The 21469-nt window shown below is 31.9% G+C and overlaps 1 protein-coding gene across 7 annotated transcripts in view; it reads left to right on the forward strand.

Annotated features, from left to right (window-relative positions):
- FSTL4 (follistatin like 4) overlaps positions 1-21469 on the forward strand; it is an 816112-nt gene that overhangs the window by 425619 nt on the left and 369024 nt on the right. For 4 of the 7 annotated variants that reach the window (XM_074290936.1, XM_074290937.1, XM_074290940.1 and 1 more), the window contains one exon: positions 15968-16066. The exons of the other annotated variants lie outside the window; for them this stretch is intronic. In XM_074290936.1, coding sequence (XP_074147037.1) covers positions 15968-16066 — 99 coding nt within the window. The remainder of the gene's footprint in view (positions 1-15967; positions 16067-21469) is intronic. 7 annotated transcript variants of the gene reach the window in all.

Raw genomic sequence — 21469 nt, forward strand, 5'->3', positions numbered from 1 at the left:
AATTTGTTTTTAATTGCATTTGTTTTAGTGTCAGTGATTTCATTCCCATTTCTTTAAATTGAATTTTTTGATACATGTATTGTTTACTGAAATAGAATAGTCAAAGTTGCTCAAATAACTCTTTAGAACATAAAACTAAATGTTTTTGTCCATAGCAATTAATTAAATTCAGCTTTTAGCAGTATAAAAGTGTTCTGCATTTATATGATATAAACTGCATATAATATCGTCATTAAACAATGGTAATAACATTAATGTTCGGTCTAACCATCTTGTTCAGACTTTTGTATTTCCCATACCATGAAAGAAAAAAAAATAAATCAGGTTATGTGATTTGTTGAATTTTGTTCCTGTGTTCCAAATCCAAATCAAAAAAGGACTTTCCCTTCATTATAAAAAAAAAAAAAAAATCAAAGGACTGTTCTGAACTCATCAAAAACAAAATTAGGCATGTGACTTTTGGGAACCTCCTTGTAGCAAATTCCTCTGTGTAACAAACATAGTTTTCCAGAAACAGAGGGGCACTCACTATATTGGCAGATATTTCTGAATCTTGGCTTGCACATTCTCCATTGTGAAGCTGATAAACTGACTGATTAAAGCCAGAAATTGTTTGGTGTAATGTGAATGAACCTCCTTCAGCATGCAAATTAAGACACCTCTGATGCACCATCACACACTTCTCAGATTCGCTAAGATGACAGGAAAAGATAATAAGCATTGAAGAGGTTGTAGGAAAACTGGGACACTAATACATGGTTGTTGGAGTAAACCAACTATCAAAGAGTATACCCTCTTTGGTATCAAACTGAGCTATCAAACTGAGTATACCCTTTGATTTGAAACTAGATCTTGAGGGAAGGGTTCTGATTTGAACATGAGTTTCCAAAATACCACATAATAAGGTCCCTGGTTTCCTAAGCAAAGGCAGTTGAAATATGGGAATATGGAAAACAAAGATCAAAGAAAACCAAAATAAGTGCATGCATTCTTATATTTATATATACGTGTGTGTATACACATACACTTGTATATGTAGTATGTATCTGGAAGTCTGTTTTCTTTGCAATAAAAGATATTGGCGCAGAAATAATAATTATTATGGGAGTGTAGTGATTTTCCTAACTCTGAAAGTAATATTTTGAAAGTTGAGACCAAGTTTTAGCCTGAACAATAATCCAGTCCTTGTTCTGAAAGCAAAATGGTGTAAGGAGTGTTTTGAAATTCAAGTTTCCAAATTAAAAAAAAAAAAAAAAAAAAAACAATTTTAAAAGAATCAGTAAAATTTTGATTAGCAATATAAGAAAAGTTATGTATAAAAGTGTTTCTGATTGCAGAGGGAAAAATACAATACAATCTCAACAAATATGCTAACTGTTCCTCCTTCCATATCATACTAACAAAAGAAACTTTTTCAGAGAAAATAATATCAGCTTCCCTCTCAAGGAGAAATGTGCTATTATTTTTCCAAAATCGTTTTTAATGTCACTCAGTTCTAAATTGTGTGTGTGTGTGTGTCTGTGTGTCTGTGTGTGTGTGTGTGTGTGTGTGTGTGTCTGGGGATCTGTAATATTTGGAGCAAAGTTATAAAATTTTGTTAATATTTTATATCTTTTATTAGTCTATTCTTGAAGTTTCATCAGGATGATTATCGAATTTCAGGATTATAGGTATAGAAACCGAATGGTCTTCATGGCAAATTTGCTCTAACTTCCTCCTCTTAGCATTCAGTAAAATTGGGGCTGCTAGATGGTGCAGTAGATAAAACACTGAGCCTGAAGTTAGAAGGACTTGAGTTCCAATTTGATCTCACATATTTAATACTTCCTAGCTGTATGACAGTGGGCAATTTACTTAAGCTCAGTGACCTTGCAAAAAGAAAAATGAGTAAAATGAACAGAGGATCAAGTTTTTTAAGATTTCACAGTTGAACTAGTTGACTTTGAAAACTAATCTAATTAATCTATGTTGTAGGTTTTACCTAAAGTCTTTGTGACATAAAATCAAATACTCTACCAATATATACCAATACATTTTTTCTCAAAGGTGAGGAAACATGAAGAATTCTTAATGAAGAAACTTCTTCCTCTGATGCTTTTTAGAACCTTGTATATAACTTAAATATTTAGTTGCCTATGTCCATAAATGGCTAATTGATTTGCCAGTACAGAAGAGAAGATCTGTGTTCAAATTTTGTCACTCCAAAGCTCTCTGTCTCCAAGATGTCAATTTGGTTTTATCCTTATGATTCTGCAATTCTTTTGTCTGTTGAAGGATCAATTATTGCTTATTTTTATTAATGAATATATTTACATACACACACATATACATACAGACACACTTGCACACAGACATATAAATAATATGGAAATTCTAAAATCAACAACTTTAAAATCATATATATCCCTTTTAGCTCATTTTAACTGAATATATTAAATTTGGCTTGATAATGGAAATTAAATTTGACCTTTCTATTCAAGGGTTATTAATTTGTTTTTCTCACACTACCACAGATCCCATAAATAAAATTTCAGGTTATTTGATGAACTTGAATAGAAAAATATCATTACATTTTTCTCCTCTAACCACTAACTGAAATTTAATATTTTAATGATTTAAAAACATTCTCTTAAATATCCATATATTCAGAATGTCAATGAGATTCAATGTTTACATATAGGTTTTCAAACCTCTATTTCAATATTGCTTATCATTAACAATGATACATCTGAAAAAACAGTATTTTTTTCTCATCAAAAATACTTTTCCTATTGGATTAAGTTGTGAGATCTATTTACAACACTCTGATGATGTTCCTGTATAATCTCTATTTTTTTAAAAACTTTAGTTTATTCTTAGCTGTCTTCATAGATAGTATAAAATTGTGTCATAGAATCATAATTTTTAGTTAGAAGGTAATTTGTACATCATGGAGTCCAATAATCCCCTTTCACTGATAAGTAAAGAAAAATAGGAAGTTTACTAACTGACAAGTATCTGAATGAAGATTTTGATATCATATTGGAACTTTTAAAAACAGTAATTCCTTCAGAAGTTTTTATCTAGGTTTATTTAATATACTTTTCTTAATTCCTATAAGTCACCAATGTAACTATAAGGTGCTGTGATTAAGAGTTTTGACATGAAGTTAAGGTAAATTGAATTTAAATTCGTCCTCATACATTTTCAATTTTTTTTAACTGTCTGCCTCCATTTTCTCAAAAAGTAAATGAACAATAATAATAATATATACATACTTCTTGGACTCATTGTGAAGAAAAACAATCCACTGCAATATGTTAGAATATTCTATATGAAATATAAAGTAAATAAATATAGGTAAATTAATTTTTAAAATATAGCAAATAAAAAGGTAAATTCATTAGTACTAACAATGATGATTAATAGCATTATGATTAACTTACACAATATCATACTTAATTATTCTGCTATCCCCAAGTAGTTTTTTCTAAAACTTTACTTACATTCCATTAAGTTTCACTTGTCTTTCTAGACTCACCCTCTTAGAAAACATTGTAAACGTAGACCAAGAGCTATTCATTCTCCCTTATAAATATGCAGGTGTAAATGTGTATAAAACATCAAATTCCTTTCCTTTTCTCCAGTTTTGAACTAAATGGCTGACCCAGGCTAGCCCTTGCCAATTATGAATAGACTTGACTTAATCATCTTCTATCAAATACATGTAGATCCATTATTTTTTCTTGATGTTTTAGGAAAATTAGAGTCTCTACTGAGAAAATTGTTAAAGCATGTGAACCAAAATGGCCCCATTCTGCTGCCTCTTGTATTATCCACCATATTGTTTTTCTGTAAATGATTTATAGGAAAATAAATGAAACAAGGCATCCGTTATTCCATTAAAAACAAAGGGTGAATATAATTAACCAGCATCTCCCAATTCTGGGGACAGAAAACCTTGCTATCTACTCATTCCCTCCCAATTTAAAAGAAACTTACTCTTCTCTTTCAACTTGAAAAATCCATCAATTTTCATCCCTTTTGAAATCAGACTACCAACTATTCTGTTTTATTTCTTTTTAATTGTTTCATTTAAAAGCATAAAAATCTGTCTCTCACTGTATTTGTAATCCAATGACAAGCTGAAGAAACCTGGTCTCAAATGTTTCTGCAATTGCCATGAATTGCTTAATAAATGTCTATGCTCTAAAATGCAAACCTTTGCTTCCTGTTATTTCTTCTGATGGCTCAGGCCATCACACACCTGAAATGTGGAGGCCATTTTTTTATGAATTGGAAGAAATGATGGGTACATATGCCCAGCATGATGAGTGACTCAATAAACTGTTGTTGAAAACATGATTCTCTTTGAATTAAAAACAATGAATAGTGAATGGAAAAGACTCATCTTTTCAGAGAAATTATGTCAAAAAGATCCATATCCAAAACAACAACAACAACAACAACAACAACAACAACAACAACAGTAAAGTGGTCCTATTTAAAGACCTATTTAAAGTCCTATTTATTTTAATTCTTTTGGAATTACTAGATAGTTGTAAACATGATGTGATATTTTATTACACATAAGTGGAACTTTGAATTCAGACTGAAGCTTTCCAATTATTCCAAGAGGTGATATTTTGCACTTTCAAAGCAACTTGTAAATTTTCATTTGGCCAGGAAAAGTGAAGGCATATGTGTCTTAAAATATTTGAAGTTATATAATTTTGATGAAATAATGAAATTATATTTTTTAATCCAAGAGAACAACAAAAAAAAAGCAATGTGTAGAGATTTCAGATAGGAGATTTTCATCATTTTAATTCAATTTTTTTCTTAAAAAACAGAGCTGTCCATAAATAGAATCTTTTACTTTGTTGGTCAAAATTACCACACTATAAATACTTGCAACGCTGAATCAAGAAAAATTCCTTTTGGTTGCTATTAAAGAATATAACGTTCCTTCTGCAAATGTCCAATAAACTAAAGAGAGAAAAATGATATTATTATTATAGTTATAATAATTTCTTACATTATCTTATTTAGGCATTGTTTTGGGTGTATTAGTCTTTACAGACATTTAGATGGCTCTTGGGAAGGATCTGTTGTCTCAAAAGAACAAGATGTATATATTTTTATGTTTTAATGACTCCCATGAAAGGACTTCAAAGGAGGCATGCTTACTACTACTCAGGAATATGATAGGAATAATTACTACTCAGGTATAGCTTGAATAGACATTCTTTAGGGTTCTTTTCCATTTTGATATTTTATAATTCTTCAGAGTACTTCTTCTATGTCTTCCATCTCATAGGAAATTTCAAGCAACTTCCTATGTGTGAATGCCTTGGAAAAGGGGGAGAGCTGCATAGTTAAACTTTTTGAAAGGTACCCACCTGGGAAGTACCATGAATGTTCTTGCAAATGCTTACTATCTGGAAAGAAACTGAAGTGTTTTTTTTAGATTGCATGTTAGTGTCTTAAGATATCCTCAAAATTCAGTTACTTTAAAAAAGGGAATTTAATAAACTTGGTACTCTCAGATATCTTTGTGATGTTTTCTTTGCTCTATTAATAATCTAGTCTTCTCAATCCAGCCTGTCTCTTTTCTTTTGTTTGCATCTGTGATAAATACAAATTCTAGCTTCATATGATTTTTAATCTTTCACAAAATGACAAGGGAAAACATAGTAATTATTTCTTTATAAAGACCAATTTTATAGCTTCTTTTAAATTGAGCAGCATGGTGCCACAAAATGGAATACAAAAGCACTGCTGGTAACTCAACATCTTGCTTTTTAGCACAATTACTTCTCTTCCCTTTTGAAACCTCAACCAAGCTTGAGAAGTTAATCATATCCTATCCTGGTAATATGAAATTTGATACTTTTTTTAAAAAAAGCATTATATACAGTAAAGAGAACTGGTTTTAGAATCTAATGACAAAAGCTCAAACTAAATCTTAAATTTACTTTTTATCAAATTGTCTGAATATCAGAAAACACCTTTTTGTTTTCTGGTCTTCGGTTTCCCCATTTATGTAAATGATCTAAATTCTATAAATATTTAGTTGCCATTAGTGAGGTTAATGAATAAAACCTGAATAAATTTTATTTCAGAGTTTGTAATGAACTGATGGAATTCTATTCATTGTTTTATTTTGACCTTTGTAGAATTAAGAGTGTATTATAGAATACTGCTCAGGAAATATTTGGATTTTTAATAAGGAGAAATATGTAGAATTTCACAATATAGACTGGTAAATTTCAGTCTTTTATATTCCTGAGAAAATTCTAGAATAATAGTTTGGGGAGTTATTATAAAGTAAAATAGTGATTATTTAAAATAGGATGACTGTTAAAAAAAAAAAAAAGAAGGCATTATACAGAAACAGCAAGATTGTGCAATGATAGACTATGAAATCTTTGTTATTCTCAGTGGTTCAGTAATTCAAGGTAATCCAAATAAACTTTGGATAGAAAATGCCATCTGCATCCAGAAAGATAACTATGGAGATAACTATGGAGATTGAATGTAAATCAACACATGCTATATTCATTTCTTTTTTTTTCTATTTTTTTTCCTCTTGTGATTTTTCCCTTTCATTCTGATTTTTCTGTCCCAACATGATTTATAAATAAATGTGTGCTTAAAAAATTAATACACATGTGTAATCGGAAGAATAAAACAATTAATATTTTTAAAAGAAGATGTTAAATTAGCTTCATTTTCTTTTTTATTAATATCTTGGATCATGGTTCTCTTGTCCACTAAAGATCTGCAAATCAATCTATCCACAACAGAATCCAGTATCTTTACTCTTTTATCCTCTGGCCTTCCTTATTATTATTGAGGATATTATCTTTTTAGTCACTTGGAATCACAACCTACAAGTTACCTTTGATTTCAGTGTTACCCCTCATTTCCAAGATGTTATCAAAGAACTTCACTTAGTCTTTGAAATATGTCTCTTCTCTGACATTGCCATCATTGTGGCAACTAACAGATGGAATAGTACAATAATCTGATAGTACATCTGTCTGCTTTAAATTTCTCCCCACTTTAATCATACTTCCTTCTGTCAGCTTTGTCTTCCTTAATTTCACCTCTTCACTCCTTTATTGTGGTTACTCTTAAATTTCAGGTGATATTGACCATGACTCCAGAATTTCAATTCTTTATTTCTGACAGTTTACAATATCTTCTCCTACATCTGGTAACTCTGAAATTTGGCTATAATATTACAGGGAGTTTTTATTTGGTGATCTCTTTCCGAAGGGGTATGATAAATTCATTCAATTTCTACTTTCCCCTCAGATTTTACATTATCTTTGTAGTTTTCATCTATAATTTCTTAAAATAAGATGACTAGAATGTTTTTTTCAATGCTGACTTTAAAGTAGTGTAATGATTCTAAAATTTTCACTCTTTGATCTATTTTCTTTCTTTTTCTTTTTTCTTTTTTAATTTTTAATTAAAGCTTTTTATTTTTAAAATATATATGTGGATAATTTACAACATTCACCCCTACAAATTTCCCCCCTCTTTTCCCCATCCTCTCCCCTAGATGGCAAATATTTTAATATATGTAAAACATGTGCAGTTCTTCTACAAATATTTCCATAAATATCTTGCTGCACAAGAAAAATCAGGTGATCTGTTTTCTTGATCAGTTGGGTTTTTTCTATGAAATTTGTCATGTTTCATTAATCTTTTTATCATATCCTGATTCATTAGTTTTCCCTTGACCAATTCTAAATTTTTAGGAGTTTTCTTCAGTGAGATATTATACTCTGAACAATTGATCATTTCTGATTTTCTTCATTTTAATGAATTGTCCTATTTTGATTTTGAAATTGATTCCTAAAATATTGTTTTCTAAAGTATTATTTTACCACTTTTAGTCAATGATTCTCTATTCATAAATTCCTTACATTGTTCATAATTTTCTCCCAATTTTCTTCTGCTGCTCTTATTTAATTTTTACAATAATTTTGGCACCTTTACTCACATTCCTTACCTGTTTTAGGAAATTTTTGGCCCAAATTGTTTTCTTCTTTGAGACTTTAATTTTAGATATTTTTTTCAAGTTATTATTTTCTTGACTTTTGGCTTGAATTTTTTGATACAATAATAGATTTTAATAGGTAGTATTTGTTATTTAATAATTTTCCTGATTTTTTTCTTTAGACTTTATGTTGTGCTCTGCTCTTTCTCTATCTTGATGTTCTGGTTTTATATACTATTTTTGTAGTTCTAACTGGTAGTTAGTAAATTTTTAATGATCCCAAAGTGATGTGATTAAGATATAGTTTTGTCACTGCTTTCCCGTTCTTCCTCCTTGTTGACCAATATGGCTTTTCTCTACATCATATCTAGAAAGTGGGCAGTGATATTTCCACATTGTTTTAGCATTGTGCATCATATTAATATAGAATTTCCCTGAGAAAACTTTTTGAGCAGACATTCATGCCTAATATGCTTAAATATTCCAGCTGTGTTAGGAGCTCAGAGTGTTGTTGCTGCACTTTTCATTATTCATCTTCACCAAGTTCTGGCATAGCCCTCACCACAGTATTTTCAGACCATTTTTTTTATCCTTCTAAGCTTATCTAGAATAGAAAAATAACTCTAGAATCTAGAAATAGAAAAATAATAATAATCTTTTTTTTATTTGTTGTCATGCTCAGAATGTGGTTTTACCACTTATTAAAATTGGATTAGAAGGGTACTTTGGAATAACTGGAAAAAATCGATTACCCAGTTTTGAATTCCAGCTATGCCTTTTAATATTTGAATTGTAAGTCATAGTTTCATATTCTATAGATTTATCACACTAAATCATTTCTGACTTTACTTTCTCCTATAATCATCTAACTTTATTAGCAGAATATACTTTGAAATAAGAAGACTCCTTGATAGAACTTTTTATGTTTTTCACATTTCCTTTTATTTCAACAAATCTCTCTTCTAAATTGTAAAATGAGGATAATATTTTCTATATGTTCTTCAAAGATTTTTTTTGGTAAAGATTGAATGATATCATTTATGTAAAATGCTGTAAATGTCTCCCATTACTACCTCCTTAGCCAAGATATTGAATTAACAATTTTTCCTTCTTCAGATGTCTCCCATTATCCTACCCACTAACTTTATTTTCCTTTTTCAGATCATTTACAAATGAGGAAGCTGAGGTCACATAGCTAGTGTCTGAGACCACATTTGAACTTAAGTCTTCCTGACTCCAGTCCATTCACTGTGCCACCTAGTTGTCCCATGGTATAATTATTGCAGTACAAAGAATATTGCCCATGTTTCAGAGGAACACTATCTAATGTAGTAAAGAATGTTCCTCAACTCAGCTTATCAAAGAAGGGTTCATGTAGGATGTAGCATTTCTACTTATTGTTTAAGGATATTATTAATCTTATGAATTTGTAGTTTTCCTTTTCACAATATTAAATCTACCATCTGTTTTTTGTTTGTTTTGTTGTTTTTGTGGGACAGGGAGGGGAGGAGTAGAACTGATCTGGGTAAGTTTTAGTACATTGTTTCCTTAAATTTTACCTGCTTATAGGCAAAGATATTTTTCCCTAGAATAGTAAAGCATGGCATCAGTCCCAGAATGAAAATCAGTGAAGTTTCTTAATCATCTATTTGTAGGTCAGTCAGTGACCTCATCTTGGAAGACATTCAAACTGATTTTCATTTACTTTAGAGAGAAGCCTACACTCTATTTTACTAAATGAATAGGCATTCATCAAGTGTGATGAATCCAAACATCCAGAAAACTGAAATAAATTGGAATTATTCAGCAAGCTTTACAAAAATTAATAAATATTAATCATGATTTCTCTCATGCCTTTATAAGATGCCAATGTGAATTTTAAAAACCAAGCAGAATTCCATATTTTGCAGTTTAATCATAAATTGATACTTTGGAACTTCAATCTATATTACTTCTCTATACAACATAGCTATGATATTCTTTCCATGACTGTTCCTTCTGTGTAATTATATTCTATGTCTGTCTACAAATCTAGTGTTGAGAAGGTACCCAATGTCCTAGAAGCTTCCCCCTGGGTCTTTTAGTATTTTCTAAATATCATAGCAACAGAGCCCATCTCATTTCTGGTCATAGAATTCTAAAATAACTTATACACCCTTTCTTGAGCAAAGAAGTTTTTGTAACTATCAAGTTATAGCCGTAAACTTTCTGTTGTCTTTTTACAGCCCTTTCATTCATTTGTAATTTTGGTTCATTTAGATTGTAGTATTCAATTTATATTCAATATATAGGTCCCATTCAAAGATAGGTTATTAATATTTGTTATAAATGATTGACAAGAAAAAATATACGAAATATGGACACATGCTAAATTATAAATGTTTCTGATCTTGATAACATATGCAAAAGTATATCCTTTAGTAGACAATGCATTCATGACTGTCATTGAATCTATTTCTTGTTCTGGTACAGTTCTTTCTTGTGTTCTTTCCTCAAGCCTCTGCTCATGAGAAATACTCTTTCCTTTGAATTTGAATATTTTGTGCTTATGAGGGTATCACTCATACTTTTTATTGTTTTTTTTTTCTTTTTTATGCATGTCTGAACACTCTTTTCCATCTCCTGTATTAGATGCTTTATGTTACTTTATAAAAAGATCATTATTTGTTTTATGGTGATACTTATTTTTCACTTACCATTTGTCTCAGCACCTTGGATGATCAGAAATTTTAATTGTTTATAAATTTCAGTATTCTATGATTCATATAGATTCTGCCAAAATAATCCATCATTACTATATTGATTATCATCACACTGGAATATAATATATTAAAATGTTGACAAATATCAGATGATTTTTAATCTTTAAAGTTTTCAGATTATTTCAGGAACAGGATTTTATATATATTTCGATTTCCTTCAGCAACCAGTATGTTTCATTGATCTAGAACATATAATGCAATGCCTTCATCCCATTAGTTAATCTTTATGACTATAAATTTCGAAGAAGATCCTAGTCTGTAATGTTATTTGGAGTTTCCTCACTAATTATTTCTTTATATAAATAAAATCATAGGTCAAATCCATATGCCTATCCAACCACACACAGAGTAGACATTCAGGAAGGATTTATTTAACTGTATTGATATCTCTGCAATTCACAAATTGGAGATAAAAGAATTAGTAGTTTAATTACTTAACTTGGCTTTGAGCCCATTTTTAACTAGTGGTCAGTGAATTTGTTTATTAAGATATTCTGATAAGTGTTTTTCAATTCAATTGTTTTCTTTTGTAATCCCATGAGTATTAGAGCATGCATTTAAAAATATTTTTCTGAGAATGGGTACATACGTTTTGCTTGATTGCTGAAGACAACCATGAGAAAACTAAAATAGGTAATATCTCCAGTTTTAGATAATTAGATTCTAGATTCTAATTGTAGCTCCCATGTATTTTAAATATTTTTGTTGATTTCTTTTCTTTTCCTTACAAGACTCTTTCTACAGAGATTTTTAGTACTTATAAATATTCACAAAAATGGTTCAATATCCAAGGAGCAGTAGGCTTGACTTTATTTTTTTTCTTTTTTTATTTTTTAAAGCATATGCATAGATAATTCTGCTACATTAACCCTTGTAAAACCTTGTGTTTCAATCTTTTCCCCTCTTCCTTCATCTTCTCCCTTAGATGGTAAATAGTCCAATATATGTTAAACATAATAGAAATATATGTTAAATCCAATATATGCATACATATTTATACAATTATTTTGCTGCCCCCCCAAAATCAAATCATACCAGAAAAAAATGAGAAAAAATAAAATGCAAGCAAACAATAACAAAAAAGAGTGAAAATGCTATGTTGTGAACCACACTCAGTTTCCTCAGTTCTCTCTCTGGGTGCAAATGACTATCTTCATCAAAAGATCATAAGAACTGATCTGAATCACCTTATTGTTGAAGAGAACCATGTCCATCAGAATTGAGCATCTTATAATCTTGTTGTTGCCTTGTATAATGACCTCCTTATTCTGCTCATTTCACTTACTATCATTTTATATAAGCCTCTCCAAGCCTCTCTGAAATCATTCTACAGATTGTTTCTTACAGAACAATAATATTCCATAACATTCATATACCATAACATAAACTCCAATTGATGAGCACCCATTCAGTTTACAGTTTCTTGCCACTACAAAAATGGCTGCTACAAACATTTGTGCACATGTGGGTCCCTTTTCTTCATTTAAGATCTCTTTGGGATATAAGCCCAGTAGAAATACTGCTGGATCAAAGAGTATGCACAGTTTGATATTCTTTTGAGCATAGTTTCAAATTGCTCTCCAGAATGGTTGGATCAATCCACAGTTTCACCAATAAAGTATTAATGTCTAACTTTTCCCACACCCACTCCAGTTTTTATCATTATCTTTTCTGTCATTTTAGCCAATCTGAGAGGTGTGTGCTCGTACCCCAGAGTTGTCTTAATTTGCATTTCTCTGATCAATAGAGATTTGGAGCACCTTTTCATATGACTAGAAATAGTGTCAATTTCTTCATCTGAAAATTATCTGTTCATATACTTTGACCATTTATCAATTGGAGAATGGCTTGATTTCTTATAAATTTGATAATAATATTAAATAAATATAAATATTAAAATAAATATAAAATAAATTCTGTCTTTTAGAAATGTGGTCTTTATCAGAACCCTTGAATGTGAAAAAAAAAAAGTTTATCCAGTTTATTGCTTCTCTTCTAATCTTGTCTGCATTAGTTTTGTTTGCACAAAAACTTTATAATTAGTATAATCAAAATTATCTGTTTTGTGTTCAGTAATGATCTCCAATTTTTCTTGGTCACAAATTCCTTCCTTCTCTACAGATCTGAGAGGTAAACTATCCTATGTTCTCTTAATTTGCTTATAATATCACTCTTTTTTATAGCTTTCTATTTACAAGATATATGCATGGGTAATTTTTCAGATTGACAATTGCAAAACCTTTTGTTCCAACTTTTCCCCTCCTTCCCCACACCCCTTTCCCCAGATGGCAGGTTGACCAATACTTGTGAAATATGTTAAAGTATAAATTAAATACAAGATATGTATAAATATCCAAACAGGTTTTTTTGCTGTACAAAAAGAATTGGACTTTGAAATATTGTACAATTAGCCTGTGAAGGAAATCAAAAATACAGTCAAACAAAAATATAGGGATTGGGAATTCTATGTAGTCGTTTATAGTCATCTCCCAGAGTTCTTTCACTGGGTGTAGCTGGTTCAATTCATTACTGCTCTATTGGTGGCCACGTCCATCAGAATTTATCATTAATATTGTTGCTAAAGTATATAATGATCTTCCGGTCCTGCTCATTTCACTCAAAAGCAGTTAATGTAAGTCTCTCCAGGCCTTTCTGAAATCAGGCTGCTGGTCATTTCTTACAAAACAATAATATTCCATAATATTCACATACCACAGTCATTCTCCAGTTGATGGGCATGCACTCAGTTTCCAGTTTCTGGCCACTACAAGGAGGGCTGCCACAAATATTCATGCACATACAGGTCCCTTTCCCTTCTTTAAAATCTCTTTGGGATATAAGACCAGTAGAAACACTGCTGGATCAAAGGGTACGCACAGTTTGATAACTTTTTCAAAAGAACTTTTTCAAAGTTTCCAAATCACTCTATAATATCATTCTTTATGTCTAAATCATGATCCCATTTCAACCTTATCTTGGTATACAGTGTTAGGTGTGGGTCAATTAGCCTGTTGCCTTTTAGTTAATGATATTATTCTAAGGCCTAGTTACAATGATTTCTAGAATTGGAGTAATAAATTGTTATCATTAATAGTGTTAGATGTGCCAATGACAGAAGGAAATACCATCATGTTATCAGCAAAACAATAATGGGCTTTAAGTTGGATAATGGAATTGACTAAATGCATTCTCCCAGTCTGCCAGCTTCCTCATCATCAGACTCTGAAAGTCTTGCATAAAACAAATGAATAATTAAAAATTACTCTGTTTAGAACTGACTATGAAACTATATTCCTTTTATAAGTAACATTAGAATATTTAATTCAAATTGTTACCAAATTTATGAGTTTCCATAGTTCATATTGTATGATTTCACTCAAATCATCTCACACTTAGAAACACTAGATGGTTAATGATTTAAAGTAGTTCAAATTCAATATTATTGAGTCTGACATATAAAAGGTGCCATACAAGAATTTTGTATTCTCCTAAAAGTTACAAACATTAATACCTTAATTCAAAATGAGGCAATTTTCTGCAGTGTCATGAAGGGCTGTGTAAATTATAGAATGCTTAATTATGTTCCTTATTATTAAATGCATTGTCTGATTTCCTTGTTTTGAGAAAATTATCTACATATAACTTGATTAGATATTCTGTGATGTTTATACCTTAGTACTTTATATTCACATCTCATCTATAGTGCTGTTCTATTAGCTCAGAAGAATATCCTCTAAAATGATCTACTCCAGTCTTCTGAAAGGATCTTTGGCAAGTCTTTATAAAACAAAAATGGGATTAAAGATATGACATATATTTTTTCATTCTTTGTCAGATATGTATTGATAGGAATATAAAAATCAACCCAAAATAATTCCAGGACTCAAATTCTCAAGTTTGTTTTTTTTTCCTTGTTATATGAAATATGCTAAAATGTAAAAAAAAAATACACATTAATATTGGTTGGCAGAAGAGCTTAAACTATTCATAGGGGGTATTAAGAAGTGTTTTTAACTGACCCTTAAATAATGCAAGGAATAGTATAAGATGAGGGTGAATAGCAAAGCAATTTGGTAATAGGACAAAAGTTTGAAATTGGTGTTGATGTGGGAGTTATATAGGATGATATATAGAGATTGAAGTAAATTGAACAGTTCTTTTGAAATATCAAGTAATGTCAACAAGAATAATGTGTAGTAATACTAGAGTGGCTGGTGGGATCCATACAAAAATGTTTACATTGCAATCTAGAAATCAAACTATACTATTGCAGTTGACTGAATGGCAGAATCAGCAGGATCACAAGGATCAGGCCAGATTACTAATATCATTTTGGCAGCTGTGTGAAAGTATTTACAGAGGACAAATATTGGAGTCATTGAAACTAATTAGGACACTTTTAGATAGATAGATAGATAGATAGATAGATAGATATAGATATATAGATATATATAGATATGTATTAGGACCTAGATAGATAGATAGATAGATAGATAGATAGATACACATATAGTGTCCTATATGTAATATATATATATGTATATATATATATATATATATATATATATATATATATATATATACACAGAGAGAGAGAGAGAGATGGAATTATGAATTAAGTTGTCAACTCAATGAATGAAAAAAAATTGGACGCATACAAAATATATTGTACTGATGGAATTAATAAGATATATGCTACTTTCAGGATAATTAAAAAGATATGGAAATAATCAAAAAGAGCAATTGGGAAAAGGATACTTTTTGAGAAATTGAAAGTTAAAGAAAGTATATATGGGAAGATAAAATGAGTGGAATTTATAGCTTACTTATAGAAATTCTGGTCTAAAATTTCTTTTCATTAATATTACCCATATGAAACTGGAAGTCACATAAGAAAGTAGGCTTAAATTTTTAGATACAGGTTCAAGAAATATACCACAGTTGTGCAATCTAGCATGGATAATGAAGCAATAAAATATATTGTCAAATAAACAGATGGAAAGAATAAGGATTAACAAAAAATAAAATCAGGAACATAAAAATGAGAAATCATCTAAGGATGTAATATAATTAACAATGTCAAATATAGGAGAAAAGTCAAAAAAAATAAGATAAAGCAGATTTAAATTATCATTTAAGGGGGGCGGAGTCAAGATGGCGGAGAAGATACACGTGATTCTTTAAGCTCCTTTCTTCCCTCACTACCAACTAGATAAAATCAGCCTCAGAAATAGCACTGGACTGATAGAATCCACAAGGACTGGAAGCACGACTTACCAGCTGAAGAGAATTTGGAGTTTCAACAGGAAAGGTCAGTCCCCAGGGGAGGAAGAAAAAAGGCCAGCACAGACGGTTGGGTGGTGGCACGCTGCGCCGATCGCGCTGGGGAGGGCTCTGGGATCAGAGAAGCCACTGAGATAGAAGAATCTGGCACAGGCTGTTAGCTCTTCTCTGCTTATAAAACAGCAGTTCAGAAGAGAAATTAAGCCACTTTAAAATTTTTAAACCAGATAATAGAACCACCCCAATCTGAAAGTGACTCAGCAGATCTCAACACTGTGGGTGTGGCCGACTTAGGCTGTCCAGGCTTTCACCTGTGAGTAGTTAAGAGATTGAGAAGTGGGCGGATATGGCCCAAGGAAACACACAGTGCCTGGCTTGGCTGGAGGCTGTAGAACTCAGCCCTGGAAGTCCCAGAGAAGCGGAACCTTTGAACTAGGGACCAGTTTCAGGGCAGACACTTCCAGTTTGAGCACAGGGGCTTTTCACATCACCTGCTGCTGACATCCATGGCCCACGGGAGGCATAGGCTGGGCTTTCTGTCACCTTTACTGTTCAATGTCAAACTTCAGGGAAGCCGATAGGACACAGTGCCCTGACAACACAATCCTGCTAATCACCTGTGAGGCACTTCCAGGGAGGGGGTGGGGAACTCTCTCCCAGAGCTCTCTCTTAGCTCAGGTGCAGGGGCCGCTGCATCCATCCACTCTGGGAGGAATCTGGTAAAGAAATAAATAAATAATTTCCTACCCCAGGGACAGACCCCAAAAGATTTTTTAAGTATGAGCAAAAAGCAAAAAAAAAGCCATTGACTCATTCTACACAGAGAAAGAGCGGGTATCCAACCCCAAGGAAGTTAACCCTTGAGAACTTTATCTCTGTTGTGGGTGTATAAAAAGTACTCATGGATAATTTGATCTTATTGATATAAAAGAAAAAAAGGGGGGTGTAGTAAAGGGAAGGGGGTAGTATCAGAAAAAGGGGAGGGAGTGATAAAAAGAGGGAAACTACATCCCAGGAAGAGGCATAGAAAATACACCATATCTGAGGGAATTTAGAGAGGGGGAGAAACATTGTGTGAATCTTACTCTCATCAGAAGAGGCTCAAAGAGTAAATAATTGACATATCTGTTTATCAGAGAATTCTCTCTGACCTCATTAAAAGGGGGGAGAGGAAAAGGGAAAAGGAAAAGGAGAATAAGGGAAGGGACTTGGAGGGAGGGGGGAGGGATACTAAAAAAAAAAAAGGGAGGGCTGCACATCACAAGTCGGGTCTATAAATTAAATATCGGGGAACGGGTTCAGGGGGGTAAAGGGAAAAAGCATAATCTGGGGATAATATGATGGTAGGAAATGCAGAATTAGTAATTTTAACTGTAAATGTGAATGGGATGAACAATCCCATCAAACGGAGAAGGATAGCAGACTGGATCAAAAATCAGAACCCTACAATATGTTGTTTACAGGAAACACACTTAAAGCAGGGAGATATATACAGAGTAAAGGTAAAAAGTTGGAGCAGAATCTATTATGCTTCAGGTAAAGCCAAAAAAGCAGGGGTAGCTATCCTTTTCTCAGATCAAGCAAAAGCAGAAGTTGATCTAGTTAAAAAAGATAAGGAAGGAAACTATATCCTGCTGAAAGGTAGCATAAATAATGAAGCCATATCAATACTAAACATATATGCACCAAGTGGTATAGCATCTAACTTTCTAAAGGAAAAGTTAAGAGAATTGCAAGAAGAAATAGACAGGAAAACTATAATAGTGGGAGATCTCAACCTTGCACTCTCAGATTTAGACAAATCAAACCACAAAACAAATAAGAAAGAAATTTAAAAAGTAAATAGAACATTAGAAAAACTAGGTATGATAGACCTGTGGAGAAAACTGAATGGTGATAGAAAGGAATATACTTTCTTCTCAGCAGTTCATGGATCCTATATAAAAATTGAGCATATATTAGGACATAAAGATCTCAAAATTAAATGTAGGAAGGCAGAAATAATAAATGCCTTCTTCTCAGATCACAATGCAATAAAAGCTACATTCAGTAAAAAGTTAGGGGTAAATAGACCAAAAAGTAATTGTTAACTGAATAATCTCATCTTAAAGAATGACTGGGTGAAACAGCAAATTATAGAAACAATTAATAATTTCACCCAAGATAATGACAATGATGAGACATCATACCAAAATCTGTGGGATACAGCTAAAGCAGTAATAAGAGGAAATTTTATATCTTTAGAGGCTTATTTGAAGAAAATAGAGAAAGAGAAGATTCACGAATTGGGCCTGCAACTTAAAAAGCTAGAAAAAGACCAAATTAAAAACCCCCAACCAAAAACTCAAACTTGAAATACAAAAATTAAAAGGAGAAATCGATAATATTAAAAGTAAAAAACTATTGAATTAATAAATAAAACCAAGTGTAGGTTTTATGAAAAAGCCAATAAAATAGATAAACCTTTGGTAAATCTGATCAGAAAAAAGAAACAGGAAAATCAAATTGTTAGTCTTACAAATGAAAAGGGGGATCTTTCCACCAATGAAGAGGAAATTAGAGAAATAATAAGGAGTTACTTTGCCCAACTTTATGCCAATAAATTTGATAACTTACGTGAAATGGATGACTTCCTCCAAAAATATAGGCTCCCTAGATTAACAGAGGAGGAGATAAATTGCTTAAATAGTCCCATTTCAGAAAAAGAAATAGAATAAGCTATTAATCAACACCCCAGGAAAAAATCCCCAGGGCCAGATAGATTCACATGTGAATTCTACCAAACATTTAAAGAACAATTAGCCCCAATGCTATATAAACTATTTGAAAAAATAGGGAATGAAGGAGTCCTACCAAACTCCTTTTATGACACAGACATGGTACTGATACCTAAACCAGGTCAATCGAAAACTGAGAAAGAAAATTATAGACCAATTTCCTTAATGAATATTGATGCTAAAATCTTAAATAAGATATTAGCAAAAAGACTTCAGAAAATCATCCCGAGGATAATACACTATGATCAAGTAGGATTTATTCCAGGAATGCAGGGCTGGTTTAATATTAGGAAAACTATTAGTATAATTGACCATATTAATAATCAAATTAATAAAAACCATATGATCATCTCTATAGATGCAGAAAAAGCATTTGACAAAATCCAACATCCATTCCTACTAAAAACTCTTGAGAGTATAGGAATAAATGGACTATTCCTTAGAATAATCAGGAGCATATATTTAAGACCGTCAGTAAGCATAATATGCAATAGAAATAAACTGCAACCTTTCCCAGTAAGATCAGGAGTGAAACAAAGTTGCCCACTATCACCATTACTATTCAATATAGTGCTAGAAACGCTAGCCTCTGCAATAAGAGCCGAGAAAGAGATTCAAGGAATTAGAGTAGTAAATGAGGAAATCAAACTATCACTCTTTGCAGATGACATGATGGTATACTTAGAGAACCCCAAAAGACTCTGCTAAAAAGCTATTGGAAATAATTCAGAATTTTAGCAAAGTTGCAGGATACAAAATAAATCCACATAAATCCTCAGCTTTTTTATATATCACCAACAAAATGCAACAGCAAGAGATACAAAGAGAAATTCCATTCCAAACAAACGTTGAGAGTATAAAGTATTTGGGAATCCATCTACCAAAGAATAGTCAAGAATTATATCAGAAAAAATTACAAAACACTTGCCACAAAAATAAAGTCAGATTTAAATAATTGGAAAGACATTCAGTGCTCTTGGATAGGCCGAGTGAATATAATAAAGATGACAATACTCCCCAAACTAATCTATCTGTTTAGTGCTATACCAATCAGACTCCCAAGATACTATTTTAATGACCTAGAAAAAATAACAACAAAATTCATATGGAAGAATAAAAGGTCGAGAATTGCAAGGGAACTAATGAAAAAAAAGTCAGAGGAAGGTGGTCTAAGTGTACTGATCTAAAGCTATATTATATAGCAGCAGTCACCAAAACCATTTGGTATTGGCTAAGAAATAGACCGGTAGATCAGTGGAACAGATTAGATACAAAGGACAAAAAAGGGTACATCTATAGCAATCTAATCTTTGACAAACCCAAAGATACCAACATTAGGGATAAAACTTCATTATTTGGAAAAAACTGTTGGGAAAACTGGAAATTAGTATGGCAGAAATTAGATATGGATCCACACTTAACACCATATACCAAGATAAGATCAAAATCGGTCCATGACTTAGGCATAAAGAATGAGATAATAAATAGATTAGAGGAACAGAGGATAATCTACCTCTCAGACCTGTGGAGGAGGAAGGAATTTATGACCAGAGGAGAACTAGAGATCATTATTGATCACAAAATAGAAGATTTTGATTACATCAAACTAAAAAGTTTCTGTACAAACAATACTAATGCAAACAAGATTAGAAGGGAATTAACAAATTGGGAAAATATTTTTAAAGTTAAAGGTTCTGACAAAGGTCTCATTTCCAAAATATATAGAGAACTGACCCTAATTTATAAGAAATCAAACCATTCTCCAATTAATAAATGGTCAAAGGATATGAACAGACAATTCTCAGATGATGAAATTGAAACTATTTCCACTCATATGAAAGAGTGTTCCAAATCACTACTGATTAGAGAAATGCAAATTAAGACAACTCTGAGATACCACTATACACCTGTCAGATTGGCTAAGATGACAGGAACAAATCATGATGAGTGTTGGAGGGGATGTGGAAAAACTGGAACACTGGTACATTGCTGGTGGAGTTGTGAAAGAATCCAGCCATTCTGGAGAGCAATTTGGAACTATGCCCAAAAAGTTATCCAACTGTGCATACCCTTTGACCTAGGCGTACTACTACTGGGCTTATATCCCAAAGAATTACTAAAGAAGGGAAAGGGACCTGTATGTGCCAAAATGTTTGTGGCAGCTCTTTTTGTTGTAGCTAGAAACTGGAAGTTGAATGGATGCCCATCAATTGGAGAATGGTTGGGTAAATTATGGTATATGAATGTTATGGAATATTATTGCTCTGTAAGAAATGACCAGCAGGAGGAATACAGAGAGGCTTGGAGAGACTTACATCAACTGATGCTGAGTGAAATGAATAGAACCAGAAGATCGCTGTACACTTCAACAACAATACTGTATGAGGATGTATTCTGATGGAAGTGGAAATCTTCAACATAAAGAAAAGCCAACTCACTTCCAGTTGATCAATGATGGACAGAAATAACTACACCCAGAGATGGAACACTGGGAAGTGAATGTAAATTGTTAGCACTACTGTCTATCTACCCAGGTTACTTATACCTTCGGAATCTAATACTTAATGTGCAACAAAAAAATGGTATTTACACACATATATTGTATCTAGGTTTTACTGTAACACATGTAAAATTTATGGGATTGCCTGTCATCA

Source organism: Sminthopsis crassicaudata, chromosome 2 (genome assembly GCF_048593235.1).
Source record: "Sminthopsis crassicaudata isolate SCR6 chromosome 2, ASM4859323v1, whole genome shotgun sequence".
Lineage (NCBI taxonomy): Eukaryota > Metazoa > Chordata > Mammalia > Dasyuromorphia > Dasyuridae > Sminthopsis > Sminthopsis crassicaudata.